Source organism: Coturnix japonica, chromosome 1 (genome assembly GCF_001577835.2).
Source record: "Coturnix japonica isolate 7356 chromosome 1, Coturnix japonica 2.1, whole genome shotgun sequence".
NCBI lineage: Eukaryota > Metazoa > Chordata > Aves > Galliformes > Phasianidae > Coturnix > Coturnix japonica.
In genome coordinates this window covers 30,657,689-30,674,322 of record NC_029516.1, presented here as the reverse complement: position 1 = coordinate 30,674,322, position 16,634 = coordinate 30,657,689, and the positions used below count along the sequence as shown (strand labels likewise).

The following is a 16,634-nucleotide window of genomic DNA, read 5'->3' as shown; positions in this document are numbered from 1 at the left end:
AAAACACTTCAATCTCACAGACCTGTAGTGCTGACGTTTAGGGCCTGACAGACCCCCTGCTCCAGCAGGGGAGATCCATGCAGTTGCTTTAGTGGGTTCTCCTGACTTCTGTGAAATATCCCCATATCACTTACTCTTACTGCACATGCTACTTTTCCACAGAAAAAAGATGAGAGTGACTAAGACTACCAACTCCCCCTATCTTTCTTTCTTTCTTCCACCTCGCTTGTTCCAAGTGCTCCTATAACACAGATCCCCACAAATCACTCTGTCACCCAAATGCCCCAACTCTAACCTTGGTCTTCCTTGTGACAGCGTTTGTAAAGTGCAAACTTTGCGGGGTTGTCAGCAACAAGAAACTTCTTGAGCAAGGCCTCAATAACTTCACGGACAGTATTGGTGCTGCTGATGTGAAGTGTATTCACACAGTCGTTCGGCAGGTAAAAAGCAGTTTCGTTATTGCTGTGAGCACACGTTCCCTGGCCGGGAGAAGACTGCACAGTGATCGGTCTGCATAGTTCCATCTGAACTTTGATGAAGCCAGTGTAAATCCCATTTGAGTTCTGCAACGGAAAAAAAAAAAAAGCAAATGCTTAAAATCAGCAGTAAACAATCGTGACATATTAGTGAAGAAGAAGACTGAAGAGTGAGAGATCTTAAGTGCCATCGTAGTATGTCACATCTCCTAGGACAGATTTCCTGTCAATAATTCATGTTACTCAGCAAAAATACCAGCAAGAATAAAGTCAATACCTGCCTTCACAGTAACAGCTCTACATCTATTAGATCTTGACTACAAAGTGTAGAAGTCTGTTAGCATGTATTTCTAACTATATATTTGAGGAACAAATAAAGAAATCAACTCCCCACTTTCCAGCTGCACTTCACTTGTCAAATTATTTTCTGGCATTTAAATGCTCAAATCTTGTTGTGATTCAAAAACAAACAGAATAAATGTTAATCTAATGAGCATTTCCTATTATTTTTTCTGATTGCTTCTGAAGGAAAACAGCTAAATTGTTCACATTTTACTAAGTTAGAGAACTTGTGAATGTTGTTATGGTCTGGAGAAGGTCAGACTGAGCCTTAGACCTGGTTCAATTGTCCCCATTACGTGCATGGAGAGGGCAGCAGTAAGAAGTCTCCTCATGCTAAAACCTATAGGACTGCTCTGAGCATTAAGTCCCCTATTAGAAATATTGCACATTTTCACTTCTCTCAGTTGTTCATGCGTCTGTTAAAGAGATGCCAGAAAAACATTTATAAACCCAAACAGAATGAATATGTTCATGTTTACCAGCTGAAGGGTTTTCATGTGACAAACCGACATCTTTGTGTTAAAGAAGAATTTACCTTAAATGCATTTCAAACGACACTCAAATTTGTTTCTTATACAGTTTGCTTCCATCCACATAAAAAAGCAACACAGATAAAAACACTCCAGATGTAAGATTTATTTCCAGATCTAAGAAAAAGCCTACTGTAAGGACATGAAACCAGAGATGGTTTTGCATGTAAGATGCTAAGGATAAAATGATTCGTTATTCTCTACAAAGCTACCGTGCAATTGCTCCTACTGTAAGTTACAGAAACCCTTTGCAAAACTTACCAAGGTCATCTTCAATTTATCAGTGACAGATGAGTTATAGCTTTGTATCTTCTCTTTAACTTCTTCTTTACTGAGATAAACATGAGGTTCGGTCTCCTTCTGAACATCCTTCAACAAGAACAGCAGAGAGAGAGGTGTTAGAAAACAAAATAAAGAACACTTCTCTTACAAGGTGGGATCTGAGCCTTCCCAGTCTGGGTGACAATTACTACACAGGGCTCAATGCACATTAACCATCTGTATGGCAAAAGAAAGGCTGAGCAAGCTAGATGAGTCAAGTGGAACACTTGAACTGAACGGAGATGGTTAAACCAACACACCCAAAGACACTTGTGTCATTCTTTTGCCAATTGTTTTCACTCAAATATTTATTAGGGTATGTAAAACAGCTCGATTTGCTCATGCCGGTGCTATGCAATTCCATTAAGAATACAGCTGGATTTTTTGACACATTACTTAGGGCACATATGGGTATTTCTAAGCAAACAAAGAACGCAAACAAAAGCAGTAGCGCATACTAACAAGTAACACCAGCAGTCCCAACCTGTGCCACAAAGGCAGGAGCATCCCCATGTTCCAGTCTAGATCCGCCCTGGGGCTCTGACTGCTATGTGAGCCATCACGAGTCACGCCAGCTCCATAACGTCACACCACAGCCATGGCTTTTCCATGGGGAAGGCCCTATTAGATTTTTCAACTGCTGCTTTTACGAGCTTGCTACGGATTTTACGCTCAGCAGTAAAACCAATCCCTGGAGTTGGATTTTATCCAAGCAAACATTTGTTCCCAATCCACACATCACTGCAGCGAACAGCGTTATAAATACACTCTACCATGAGCACCAACGCCATATATAGTCTGAAAGAGTTGCAGTGCTCAGCTTTAACGATGTAAGACATCGCTTAGAAATGGGAAGCAGAGGTCTGAAGCTTTTGGGGTCCATCTGAACACACACACAGGTGGGGCCATACAGAGGAGAGGAGCTCCCCGCACACACGTGGCCCTTGGGACAACGTGCTGCACACACCCAGACAGCGCTTTGGTTCTCCAGAATGGCCATAGCCGGTGCGGAACTGAAAGCTGACATTTCCCAGAAAGAATGTGCAAAGCATTTTTCTGTCTTCTAATTTAAAACCGGCCGCTTTTAGCTCTTTGGGGCTTAGCGTTGCTTTTCCTATACGGTGTTTTACTAAATGACATGCTGGAGCTGACTTTTCTCCCATAGCTATAAAAAGAAAGGTGTGGACTGAACGCAATGGGAGCCTGAAACCTTGGGCTCCGATCTGGACTCCAACGCTGCTTTCCTGCATAACACGGGGAACACACCTTTTCTTCACTGATGAGGAAACTGAGGCAAAATGAACACCAGCCAAACAACTCTCCCAACAGCTCCTTAGCATAACTCTTACTAAGCACACAGAGCAACCGACACAGCTGCCAAACCCCACCTCACTATTACAAAACACCACATTACTGAACGTCTTCAGAATCCAAGCCTGCAGTCCCACTACAGACATGAATCTTTCTTACTCCTCTATTTGTCATCTTCCCCCAAACTGCCATCGGAGTTACAAATACAATCTCATCTAAACCTCTCGCTTCATCTCCTCAGAGGCCATTGTAGCATTCACTTTGAGAGCAAATGAATAGATGAAAACAAAATGGTATTTTCCTTTCTTTTGCTTAAGTGCTGGGTTGCTTTTTTTTCCCCTCTGAAATCAAAATAGGTTTTGCTGCTTTAGTGCTCAAAATAAGCAGTAAAAGCAATGACACAGAGCAAACCTGGAACTATGGGCATTATGAATGCCAGCTTCAAACCATGTGAGAACAGGCCAATGTTCTGGCCACACAAACTGGAGAAAACCCTTACTGCCTCCACTCCTCCTTTAACAGACCCAAAGCTGAAGTAAGAAGGTTCCCACATCTGTGGCTACAGACAAGCTCCTTAGCACAGATACCAGCCCAGACCCATCTTTCTGACAGATGAGTTGTGGGAGTTCACGCTTCTCCAATTTACTTGCTCTTTTGATAGTGAATTTCTAGTAGTGGACACCTCAGCTTTAATGTTTGCCATTATCTCATGGACAACAGATGAAGCAGGTGCCTCTCCTCTACTTTGCTGGAGCTGACTGTCACTGTTAAGTGCTGCAGCTGACATCTGCTATCCAGATGGACCTGGACAGGCTCGAGAGGTAGGCCCATGCCAACCTCGTGGAGTTCAGCAAGGTCAAGTGCAAGGTCCTGCATCTGGGCTGGGGCAATCCCAAGTAGAAATATAGGCTGGGCAAAAAATGGCTTGAGAGCAGCCCTGAAAAGGAACCAGGGGTGTCAGTTGATGAAAGACTCAACATGAGCCAGCAATGCGCTATAACAGCCCTGAAGGCCATAAACCTGGGCTGCATCAAGAGCAGTGATCAGCAAGTCAAGGGAGGTGATTCAGCCCTTCTGCTCTGCTCTTGTGAGACCCCACCTGGAATACTGTGTCAAATTCTGGGGCCACCAACACAAAAAGGACATGGAGTTGTTAAAGCAGGTCTATGAGAGGGCCACAAAGGTGATCAGAGAGCTGGGGCTCTGGGGCTCCTAAGCCAGGAGAAAAGAAGGCTCTGTGGGGAGGGACCTTACAGCAGCCTTCAGTACCTGAAAGGGGCTTACAGGACAAAGGGAAATGGCTTTGAACGGGAATAGGGCAGATTTAGACCACATACTAGGAAGAAATTCTTTACTGTGAGGGTGGTGAGACACTGAACAGGCTGTCCAGAGGCTGTGGGTGCCCCCTCCTTGGAAGTATTCAAGGCCAGGCTGGATGGAGCTTTAAGCAACCTGGTCTAGAGGGAGGTGTCCCTTCTTATAGCAGGGGGTTGGAACTGGATGGTCTTAAAGTCCCTTCCAATCCAAACCATTCTATGGTTCTATTTAATCACACAAATCATCCTCAACATCATCATCATCAAGAGAAAACACTAATCAGAAGAGACCACTTCCTAGACTGACCTATTCTTAAACCTTGACCTTTCTTTCAAAAACATCACACTGACTTCTGTGCACTTCAAGAGGTTTAATCAGGCAGAAAGGACTTTCAATAACTGGAGATAACAACAAGAAAGTATTGTCACTAATGGTGTAGGGCAAATTCACATGGCTCACGGTAAGTAAACAACCTGTCTACATTATTAAGAGTGTCGAACACCCACTGAGCCCTCCAGGGACACAAAGCCTTGGCCAACTGGGTCAGCTGTGCTCAGTGACTAACATCAGATTTGAGACACCTGTATCTTTCCTTTTCCCTAATTACACATAACCAATATGAAAGAACAGCTTCTTGACAAGGCAGTACAGAGTTCTCCCCAAAGCTGAACTGCTCTCAGTATGGTTTAACACTTGGCTTTTGCCATACAGCCTTGTCTAGCTATGTCTTCAGGCACACAAATCTCTGATCAACATGCCTCAGCAGCTGGGGGAGGGCTTGGCAAACTATGACTTATTTCCTCCCATATTTGTCACTTGGTAACAGGACTCACCCAAGGAAAATCCCTCTGATATCTCTGCTTAGGTCCAGTAGATCAAATTCCACTGTGCTATCTCACAGATACCATCTGTAAAAGATCTTGAGTGACCCACCAGCAGCAGAGTAACAGCAGTAATAAACACATCTCTATTGGGCCTTGCAAAATGCCTTTATTGCGCTGTTGAGGAAGGTTCACTGAGCAGCTTAAGTCACAATTGCACAGAGTGAGGCTGCTAGGAGAGCAGTTACTCCAGCCTCACCAAGGTTAAATGGAACTGAAGGGAGGGAGGGCATTCAGAGGTAAGATTTGGATGCCACAGCTCAGTACGCATGACCTGTCCTTGTGACATTTCCATCTGTCCTGGTGAGAGGAGAAGCCCATCTGTGCCAGCTGGTGGCTCACCCAGCCCAGGACAGAAGCCACTTTTCTGGTTGTGGCCCTCAGAACCCAGAGGCATACACTGCAAGCCCAGACACAGCTCCCCAGAGCAGCACCAGGGGTGGCATGCTGCAGCCCAACGACTCATCCCTGTACCTAATTGGATGCAGCTGATTCATCTCTAGCTCCTGGTGAGACACCCAGCATGCATGACCAACACAGTCTGCATGGTGGGAATTGTGAAACCACCCCTCTTCCAAAGACAGGCCTGGTGACACTTTTCCTAACCAAAGTTCTTGCATGAGTCACTGCAAAAGCACAGCCAGCACAACGGTTCATACCGTGCCTTCTGTCAGCTTAGGTGCTGCGGGGCCTACCAAGACACTTCTAGGTGCTACTGTTCCAAAAAACAACAAAAAAGAACAATAGACTTACAGTGAGTTATTTTGGTAAAACACAAAAACCTGCGTGAGGTGTCTCTACATCACCATCCAGATGATGATCTCAGCAATGGCAGCCATGTCACCGCCCCTTCCTCCTCCCAGCCCAACTAAGTGTGTTTTCCTCATCAGAGCACTGTGTCTCCTTCCGTTCCCTGCTTCTCAGCCCAGCACAGATGGGAAGGATAAAAACTGATGTCAAGATAGCTGAACTCACCAGAATGTGTATGGAGGATTTCTTGGGGTCCAAACAGTTTCTTTAAGTTCAACCTATTAACTTCCTGTGAAAATCACACTGCACTTCCCAACACTAACAGCACACACCACCGACGGCCATTCATATTAAAACCATTCCTCAGGTCAACTAAAGTGGTTCGTTCTCAAATGAAATTCCTAAGGAACAGCTGCCAGTGAGAAGGAAATGAGGCAAGTGCTTTTGTTTCCCCACGGGGAATAGTTGGTCTTTCATTCAAACTCATGAGGCAATGTCTCTTAACAGTTGAGCCTCCTCTCAGCAAAAAAGGCAGAAAGTGATTTTTTCCTTTATCCCCTCCATACCCCCGAGTACATCCCATTTATTGTATGGCGGATGTTAAGAGAAGAATCCCTGTCTAACGCACATACCCAGTACTACAAACGCCCCGAGAGGGTAGTTCTACGTGAATCTTCAAGGAACACGACAAAAAGTGCATAGATCACAATTAAAATGAACTGTAAATCAAGTCACAATCCCCAAAAAAGAAGAATCACATCACATCTGGGACTTCCATAAAGTTCAAGTCCCACGGTTACTGCCAAAGCCTAGTCCTGCCTGCAGTAAGAAAGCACTAACCTCAACAGCGAGCAAGCTGCTATGGAATTAGGCTAGGAAAAAGCCAAAGACCCTGATGCCTTTTTCCTCAGGATCCTGGCCTCGAAATGGATGCTCAGCTTCCCTAACCTGTTTTTAATTTACAAGGGAACACAACAAGCTGCCTCTCCTCTAACCCGCCATTCTCAATAAATTTCTAGGAACTTGGCACCTTTGAGGAATGGGCAATGAAACTCCTCTTAACCTTCTGGCTTGATAGACAAGAGAAAACATGATGGGCAAAATATAAACCTGTCCCAGGAATACTGTAATATTGTTCAAAGAAGACTAAACAGAAGGCCTGTCAGATCTCAAGCCAGCTTTTAAGCAATGGCAGTGCCTACCTCCTGCCCTCATACACCACATTAATCCCACACAGAGTGGATCCTGATACAGCCAGAAGAGTGGAGATGCACTGATCTGGCTATGAATTATGACCAGGAGTTATTTTTGAGTTAAAATACCGAGGCTTTGACAAATGACAAATGCAATCTATAATAGATGGGGAAAAAAGTATGTAAGTATTGCTTAGTTAATAAAAAATGAAACTAATACAACTTATTTAGTCTATGTTTGCATTAAAGAAAGGACTAACAGTGGTAACATACAACAAATAGAGAGAAAACACAGAGAGGGACTTCTTATCTCAGTGCAGTTTTGTTACTTTCACCAGAAATAACTCTACATTTCCTACAACCCGCCAGCACTCCCACAGGAAAGAAAGAAACTGAAGCCCTGCAAACAAACATCTTGCTTTTCCTTTATCTTAGCTCTCCCGAGATCAAAGCAATGCTGTCAGCAAGAGCAACTGCTTCCAACTGAGAGCAAGTCTGTGCTCAGAAGATGCACTCTTCTTTCCACAGAAAGTCTGAGAACCAGAGTGGAGATTCAGGTTGTGTCCACCCACAAAGAGTAAGACACCAGCAGCCAGAAAAGTACAGAGAAGACAGACGACAACAACAACAACCAACTAAACAAAAACCCAACCAAATCTGGAAACCCTAAAAAGCAAATAAACGAAAAAACACAGTTCTGAGCTTGGCACCTTCTCATGTAGCTACACCTCAAAATGTCTGTGTCCTCTTAAAAAGGCACACACTGTTCCCTGGGTAAGGGAATGCCATTTTCAGATGGGACGGATGACGTGGGCACAGCAACCTCTGTATCCTGTTCAGTGCCTCTTTCTTTCTGAGCTCAGTGTGACCCAGTTCCCACTCCCAGGTCAGTGGCACACGGGGCAGGAAGCAGGCCAAAACACTTTGTTTTTCTGAGGAGACTTGGCTCATCCAAATCTTAATTATCCTAATGGAGCATGAAAGAACAACCTGCACCTGACTAAGAACAACCTGCATTCTCAAAGCAGCAACAGCAGAAGCGCCCGCCTGGGCCAGGTGTACAGTCCATTCAGCCTGGTATTCTGCCTGCAACAGCAGCAGCAAAGAAGGCTATTTCGAGAGAGCACGTGAGCCTTTTCTGCAGCCTCTCCACTGGCATCCACAACTGTTTGTGCAGGAATGCAGAGGGTAGCTCCCTTCTGAGTGCTTTTAGTCTCCATTTATGGCCCTGCTGTCAAGGCATGCATGCAAGGCCTCTTGGAACCTGCAGATACTCCCTGTGTCTGCACCTCATGCAGAAGTGAGTTGTGGAAATCCACAAATGCAGTGTGAAGGACTGTCATCTGCTTTCAAGTGACCTAACTGCTGAGACAAAAGGAAATGTCCATTAGGCATAACGGTTGCCCCCTTAATCCTAATACTGCAAGACCTTGTGAACTTGAATTAGACGTCTGCTTACCCATCACCCTCATGGTTTTTACAACATAATCACATGCCTCTACAAAATGAGGCGCCCTGGACTCTTCAGCCTTTCCTCCTAACTCAGCTGCCCCACCCTCTCCATCATTTTAGAGAAGAATAAGTAGCTCCACTCTGCCCTGAGATGTGTTGAGCTGGGATGCACACAGAATACACAACAGGTGCACCAAAATGCAGTGATTGTTAATAACTTCAACACTACAGAGCTGTGAAAAATCCTTAAGAAAGTTATAGCCTGGCTTCTCTGCCAGGGTTCTTTCACTGTGGTCAAAGAAAGCCATAGTTTATCATTCTGGTGTGATCTTACAAGGTATGGGCATTCCAGCCAATAGGTGCTTTTTAGTTGCAGACCATTTTCAGTTTTTCCCATAGTAGCAGCACACAATGGTGGCTGGCATGCTAATGAAAGGGTACCAGAAAGCATTATCTTTCTTGCCCAACTTCTCTGATGTAAACACTCTATGTTTATATGGTGAATACTTTTAAGCAGCAGAGAAGGAAAACACAGGCTTTAACTAACTTCCCTTTATTCATTCTAACAAATTATTTTCCTTTAAACAGGGGCAATATAAAAGCAGTTCACGTTCAGGCATTGTGAAAGGGAGGTTAGAAAAATAAATCTATTTGTTGGTAACATTAACATTGCTGAAGTTTCAGTTAAGTTCACCATGACTTCACCTCCGAAAACCCCTAGTAACAAAGCTTGTCATACCCTATAAGGCTGTACTTTAACTACTGGCACACAACCCAGTTTTTAAAAGGCAATCATTTGCGTAGAGTGAAAACCAACCATATGAAGAATAGCCTCTAAGGCCAGACATTAGCCTGTCCACCACAATACAGCAGATCTAATGCAGATTTCTACTCTTTTTTTTCTTCATATTATGACACATTTTAAAAGCAATACATTACATGAGTTAAGCAACATTTCACAGCTGGGTCAATTTGCTCATTACAGCTAGTAAGATAAGATGCAAGAAACAGCAATAAATAACTTCTCTCCTTCAGGTCTCCTCTATAGAAAGATAAGGGGTTTAATGAAGTACAGAGGGACAGTCAGCCTCTTTGAGACCTACACAACAGAATCTAGCTTCCAACAGACATCTGCAAACAAGCTTATAGAAGGAAGATACAGTACAGAAATCTAATTATTATATCTTGAAAAGAAGGTAAAGCATTCTCTGAAAGCTGAGGTATTCATCCAACTACCAAATCAGACGATTAAGTAACATCAAGACCTGGGGTCATTATACCACAGTATTTGCATGCAAGCCTGAATTGCAAGAATCTAGCAGCTTCCATCTACCAGGATGCAGGAAGAGGCTGCTTGCAATGACAACCCCATGGTTTTCAAATGCAACTATCTACACCATACATCAGAACTGGCATTGGAAACCAACCTGGGGAAGCTCTGTGGAGGAAGTCCCAGCCACGTGCCAGGCAGTCAAGCTGCTTTTGCCCCCTGGCTATTGTCAGGCCTCTCATACTGAGGCAGGTTCAGTTGAAGGCCTTGTGTGAGGCTGGGCGCCAGGCTGGGCTTCTGCACCATTTTATCTTCAGAGCAATGTTCCCCTCCCAGGTCTGGCTGGGTAGTTCACAGTCTGGCTCATCAAACCCTTTTTTAAGCCATCTGATGAAACTTGTCTGCATCAGGCAGGCAACAGCTTCCTACCTAGGCCCAGCTTCAGCAGTTTCTCAAGCCAGCACTGCCCATGGGGGTAAGTTCCTTGTTGAGGAGCACACCGTTCCCTCCATAGAGGAAGTACTGGATCTCTCTCAGTTCATCTGGCACTGACCTCATATCTGAAACTCTTCTGAAGGGAAGTCCTCCCCTACCACGAGTGCTTCTCAGGAAACTGAGGGAGCACAACTCTCTATTTCTCAAATCAAATCTGCATTCTGAAGGCCTCGAAGTCCCATCATAATTTGGAGAAAAAACTGTAAGCAATCACTGGTATCTTTATAAATGTATACATTCTCTAAGCCACCAGAGAACTGAAGTACCTCCTTCGTATGTTGAATGACAAGGCCTTCATACGTATTTACTGCTAACTTATATAACTGCTGCTTTATACACACACATCAGATGGTAAGAGCTAAACCTAACCCCATATACAATAAAGTTTTCAGTGACAGCCCTTTTTCAGCAGAAAATGAAACAGAACATGGGAAATACTTTTACACCAACACTATCTCTCACTGCGCCTTGTATGAGTAACTCCACACAACTTGCACTGAAGTGCTCGAGAGTCACCTTCAAAGAAGCTCCCAGTCTCTTCAAAGAGGGATCCAAACCCTGTATTTCACAAAAGCAAACAAAAGGAGACGCCCCAGCAGACTAACCTGCATGAAGGCTTTTTCTCCTTTTACACTCCAGAAAATGTAATCATCTGGCACACTTCATTAACAGCTAATAGCCTGAACACTCCTGCATAACCTCAATATTAGCATGCTTTATTAAGAACAGGGTAGTAGCCAAAAGACATATCCCAGCACAATCATTAGCACAGCTGACAAGAAGGTAAAGGCAGGAAGAGAGGGTCTCTGGACCCCTGCATTCAGCCCCTCACCACACCAACACATCCCAGTGAGCTCACACTCACTTAGGTAAGGTATACTGGATCCTCAGATCACTCTACTGTAAGGAAACAGAGCAATCTATGCATGTTTATGCCTTGAATAAACTCATCAATATGGTAATGATAAACTGCTTTCTGAGGGTTTTTAATCACTTGTTTTTCTACCCTCTGTTTAACAAACCGTTTCCTCAGTTTTGTGGGGTTTCTTGAGGAGCGTGTGGTAGGGAAGGGCTTCTTCCATTCAGAAAAGATGAACCAAGAGAGATCCTTCACCGTAAGGAAGAGTCATAAACTCAGCTGCACACTTAAACAGGCTCCCAGTACCTCAGTTTTGAGCAGAGGAGGACTGACAAAAGGACAAGTTTCTTCACAGATCTTCCATTCTCTAAAGAGAAAGACAATAATCGCTACTGCCATTACAAAAAAAAGGAAAACTACTACAACCTCATCTGACTCAACTCCTTTTGCAAAAGTACACTTGCTGAATAGTAGCTGGCTATCTACTTTCAGTGTGAGTTTGCTTCTCCATAATACCTACGTGTTCATTTCTCACAAGTGAAGAGTTCAAGCCAACTGGCTACCTCAAATTTTAGCACATCCTATTGCAACAAACACTCCTGAACACGTTCCCAGCTGATCCATCACCACACTACACTAATGCTAAGTACCACAGCTCACATTGCTTCCTGGTCAGCCATGAGCACGCTGCTCCCCTCCTTGGTAGCTCACAAGTCATATCTCTGGCAGACAAGGCTGGAGTAGTGAGTCATTGCTGAGTAAGAGGGCAATTGCCACCATTTTATTTTTAATGCCATCAATAAAAGAGTGGGGCAACAGCAATGCCCTTTAGAACAACGCAGGTAGGACATCACGGGGAGAACAGAGGAGGTCACAGTGGATAGACTTCCATGGGCAATGTGAACTGAACAGAAGCCTTTAAAATGTGCTTACAGAGAATCCCCAATAGAAGAGCTGGATAAACACAGCCCTTCTTCTGAAGAGTCAGGAGAGCAGTGCCATAAGACTGCACTAGAGATAAGGGCTTGCTTGGCTCACAACCTGATTGCATGGCCCATCTCCAAACACAAGCTATTTTACCATCCTGGAGAATGGCCACCAGGAAACCTGTGAAGGGGAAAAAACTTACAGGCTTTGTTCTTAAGCAGCAAATGGGAGAACGTGTTGATTCTACCACAAAGTTCAGAAGTTGTTCTTTTTTTCCTTCCAAACAGCTATTTCCCTGCTTTTATGGGCAGGATGTTACAGGCACAAGGAAATGCTGCCGTTACTCCACCTTTCCTCAGCCCCAACTTCTGCTTCAGGAAATGTATCACGAAGCTCATGAAGACATGGGATCTGTTAGAGCTGATACACACTTCAGGGGGAGGGAGGAGAGAGTCTTATGCATTTGTTTTGCCCCCCACAGAAAACTCACATGTGCTAACATTAAAGAGAAGGGGGAGAATAAGGACCCACCACACCCTCCAACAAACACCCTCATAAGCCAGCACACATGGAAAAGTGTGGGTCACTTCACAGACAGGCACAGGATAAGCTGAGTGCAACCGAATCAAAGCTCTTTTAAATAAGCAACAAATCCCACAAGGCAAAACCATAACAGAATTACTTTTAATAAGACTTTGAAATACCGTTTTTAATATTTCCTGTACTTTAACAGAAGAATATTGTCCTAGCCTAAGAATCTTGATGCTTGTGTTTTTAGGGGGCAAAATAAAGCAAACCAACAGACAGAAGCTCGATGTTGTCAGTGGAGCAAAATTTAAGTATCATAACAAAAAATGACCTGATCATAAAGAAACGCAGCACTTACCTATCAGCTTGTTATGTTACTAAATACACAAAGCAACCTCAGAGTTGCATCAATCTCACAATTGTATCAGTCACTCACACAAGGCTCTGTAAATATACCAAGGTGACACACAGAGAAGCACATGTGCACACAGTGTTGGAGCATGTGTTGGGATTTTGTTGTTGTTGTTTCTTTTTTTTAATAAAAATATAACATGGCAACATCAAAGTATGGAAACGCAGGGACTTAAAGGGAGTTTACTGCATGCTTTTAATCAAATGTTTCTTATGATGCAAAGTGTGAAGAAGCCAGATGCAGCTGGCTACAGTATTATAAAATCAGCATTTCAGAAAAAGAGCAGGGGTAATATAAACAAGCAAACTACAAAGCATGCGAGTGATGCTAAGAAAAGATAATGTTGTGGGGAGTACAACTTGCAACGCCACCACACCTTCTAGTTTTGCTTCAGCAAGCCCCATTTTTGTATGCAATTTCTCAACCCCATTCTTCTTACTAATGTACATGACTGGAAAATTAACAAGAGCCCCAGACATATTACAGGCTTCACCAGACTAGGAAATACCATGTTTCTGGTAAGCCAGAAGAAGCTTTCTCTTAAGCTAAGGAAAGAGGCTGATCAAAACCAACACTATCCTGATGGAGACGGTGATATGACTTATAGTCCCAAGCATGGCCACAGAATCTTACTAGAAATGAAGCATGCCTGCTCGCAGCCACCCTCCCACAGACTCACAGTGTCACAGGTGGCAGTGATGGCACCCAGCAGAGCCCAGCAGCCTCCCAAAGCACACTCTGCTCCCAGAGCCATGCAGGATGAGTTTGGGCAGATGTTCACTTTCTCCAACAGGATCAACCCTGCTAAACGCCAGCCATGGGGCTGCACTCCTCTTCTACTCAGAATATCTTGGGCACCCAGCAATGTCTCTTTGCCCTCCCTGCCAATGCAGGACGCCCAAATTCCATCTGATTTAAAACACTCTGAGAGGAACTGGTGATGTGCCCTGAAGCTGCTGCTGATCCCTGCCAGAGCACCAGCCCCCTGCAGTACCTTGGTCCCACTGTCACCAAAAGCATTCCTGTGTACCAGCATTCCACACAACCTTCTCTCCAATCCCTCTGCAAACTCCATGCAAAATACTGCCTGTTAAAAGAAGAATTTGTCAGCACAGCTGGAGATTCCTGGGAACATCAGCTGTAAACTGAAGGCTTAGCAGGCTCTTTCTGAAGCATTACACATGACAGAGAAGCACTCTATCTGCACCCATAATCTCAGCATTCTTTGTGTTTTAGTTTACAGTAAGAGCCATATATCTGCTAAAAGGATGTTTCAAAATACCAAACGAATAGGAATGCTGGCAGTAGGCACTAGACCTTCACGTCAGCTTTTCTAACATCATCATATCTTCCAGATCTGACTTCTTTGGTTCAGAAAAAGTCCTCCTTCAGGAAGAGCTACTGCTGCCTTCCACCACAACAGCTGTCTGCAAAATGCGTTGTCTGACCACGTCTAATGCCTCACTGCTATTTGTGTCCTGATCCAAGCAGTTTAAATCACCGTGTGCTCCCTGTAGCCCAGCAGCACAAAAATCACTGAACAAATCCACTGTAGGATGATTAAGAACATAAGAAAGAGGAGCTGAGAGAGCACAACCACCCTCATTTAGGTTTAAAAGCAGCAGAACACAGCTCTCCCCCACACCCATACAGACTTAGAAACTCCAGCGTGCTTATTAGAAATAGGAGCCATCAAAACACTGCCAAGGGACACCTGGCCCCTCCAGAGGCCTCTAATTTGCTTTCTCTGCAGCTGGATAATGGGGAAAGTCTGTTTTTCACTCCTGTACACTAATCAGGAATGAAAAGCATTACAAATTTCGCCATGAACATGCATGTAGTTTTAAGGAGAAACATTTAATCCAGCAGCCTTTAATTACATGCTTGGGAGAGCGAAGCACTAGGTAGGCTATCAGCTTCAGCACAGATTTGAACAAGACCACTCAGAGATGGGTTTAAGTGCTTTTCATTATCAATAATTGTGTGTGTATATATACATATATATATATATATATCGCAATGGAAAACAATCAACAGCGGTTTCAGCTCACACCCATGTGTCAAGTTTGCAACAATGGAAAACATCATGTATAAAACACAAACCACTGTTTGTATGAATGAAGCTGGGTGCACAAATACGCATCAACTGAAACTGCAGCAGCCATTTTTTAGTAGATTTTAACTTCGATTGATGTCAAGCACCTGAGCCTGGGTACACAGGACTACATAGTATGAAGATACTTTCTCAATATGCAGCCATGACTGCACTGGAGGGAGACTGTGCAGAAAAAGGCTATTTTGTCCACAGCAGAAATTTGGTTGGGTGTCTCTGGAGCAGCTACAGCATCTGGAAGGACAACAGGGAATCAGAAGGGAAAAGCAGTGCAGGCCAGGGAATTCAGGGCTATATGCTGAAGACCATACAGTAATGTTTCATAAAGGAGGCTTAATTCAAGGACGATCTTTAAATTAGTTTAAATAAGTAAATGCACAGATTTTACAGTTATAGTTGTCTTCTTTGACAGTCTAACAGAGGCTATGAAAAAGCTCGTTTACTTAAGTATTGGGAAGAAAAGTACTGCTTTGCCTTGCACTGCACACAATACTGCTTTCCTCACACACTTGCAAACAGGAACATTTGTAAGTGCTCTGTGGCAGCATTTTCATTAAGCAACTGTGACTGTGAGGTTGGGAAAAACCCCAGCCTGCGAGGTCCCTGACTGCAGGGGCTGGCAGCAGTCCAGCCAAGGAGGCAGGAACCTCTGGGATAAATACTGCTCAGCAGAAACCAATCCCAACCCTGTCCTGAAATGGAGTTTTAAGCACAAAAATAGTCTCAGATGACCACCAATGGCAGGTTCTCCCCTTTTAGGGGAGCTGCCTTGAGAGCAGTGAGGATTTGCTGGATCTCACAGGCAGGATCTGCGTGCTGCCAGCAACGTGAGGTCTGTCAGATCCCAGACCTAGTCAGATCACAAGCAGAAGGTGTTTCTCACAAGCGGGGGAGCACACAGAGCTGTATCAGAACAACCCAACTGCTTCATTCTCATTCCAGTCAATACTGTGAGACATCTCCCAGCAGTCAATCCCAAGTGCCATATTTGTCAAATCCCCATGCACCCAAGATACCTGCAACTCTTGAAGTGGCAACCCAAGGCATGGCAGTATACCCACCCCATAATACCCCAAATGGCAGCAGGTACCCCTGGCCTAGGCAATGAATTCCACCCCACAGACTGACTTGGTGTTGAGCTGAATTTCTCCAAGCTCCGCTGCCAGCGCTGCTACCGAGGTATCTGCACTCACACCATTCCTGCATGGCCATGTTCTGGTCCTGAGCTGAACCCCAACGATGCTAGAAAGGCATAGAGTTGAAAAACAAAAAAGATGGGGTGCCTTTGTGTGCAACACAGTTAATGTGAGGAATCCTGTGCCACAGCACGCTGTGGATGTTACAAGTTTACACGAGTTGAGAAACAATTAGATAATTCACGGAAGATCACCTAGCTCCAAATCACCAGAGGCTGGGAAAACACTCTGGCAAAACACCACAGTGTATGTGCTCCATCC

At 44.3% G+C, this 16,634-nt stretch overlaps 1 protein-coding gene across 2 annotated transcripts in view; it reads right to left on the bottom strand.

Moving 5' to 3' along the window:
- The window catches only part of RASSF3 (Ras association domain family member 3), an 86,903-nt gene that overhangs the window by 3,962 nt on the left and 66,307 nt on the right, over positions 1–16,634 (bottom strand). For both annotated transcript variants that reach the window (XM_015855523.1, XM_015855534.2), the window contains 2 exons: positions 1,610–1,717; positions 296–563 (listed from right to left, as the gene is read on the bottom strand). In XM_015855523.1, the coding sequence (XP_015711009.1) occupies positions 296–563; positions 1,610–1,717 (376 nt within the window). The remainder of the gene's footprint in view (positions 1–295; positions 564–1,609; positions 1,718–16,634) is intronic.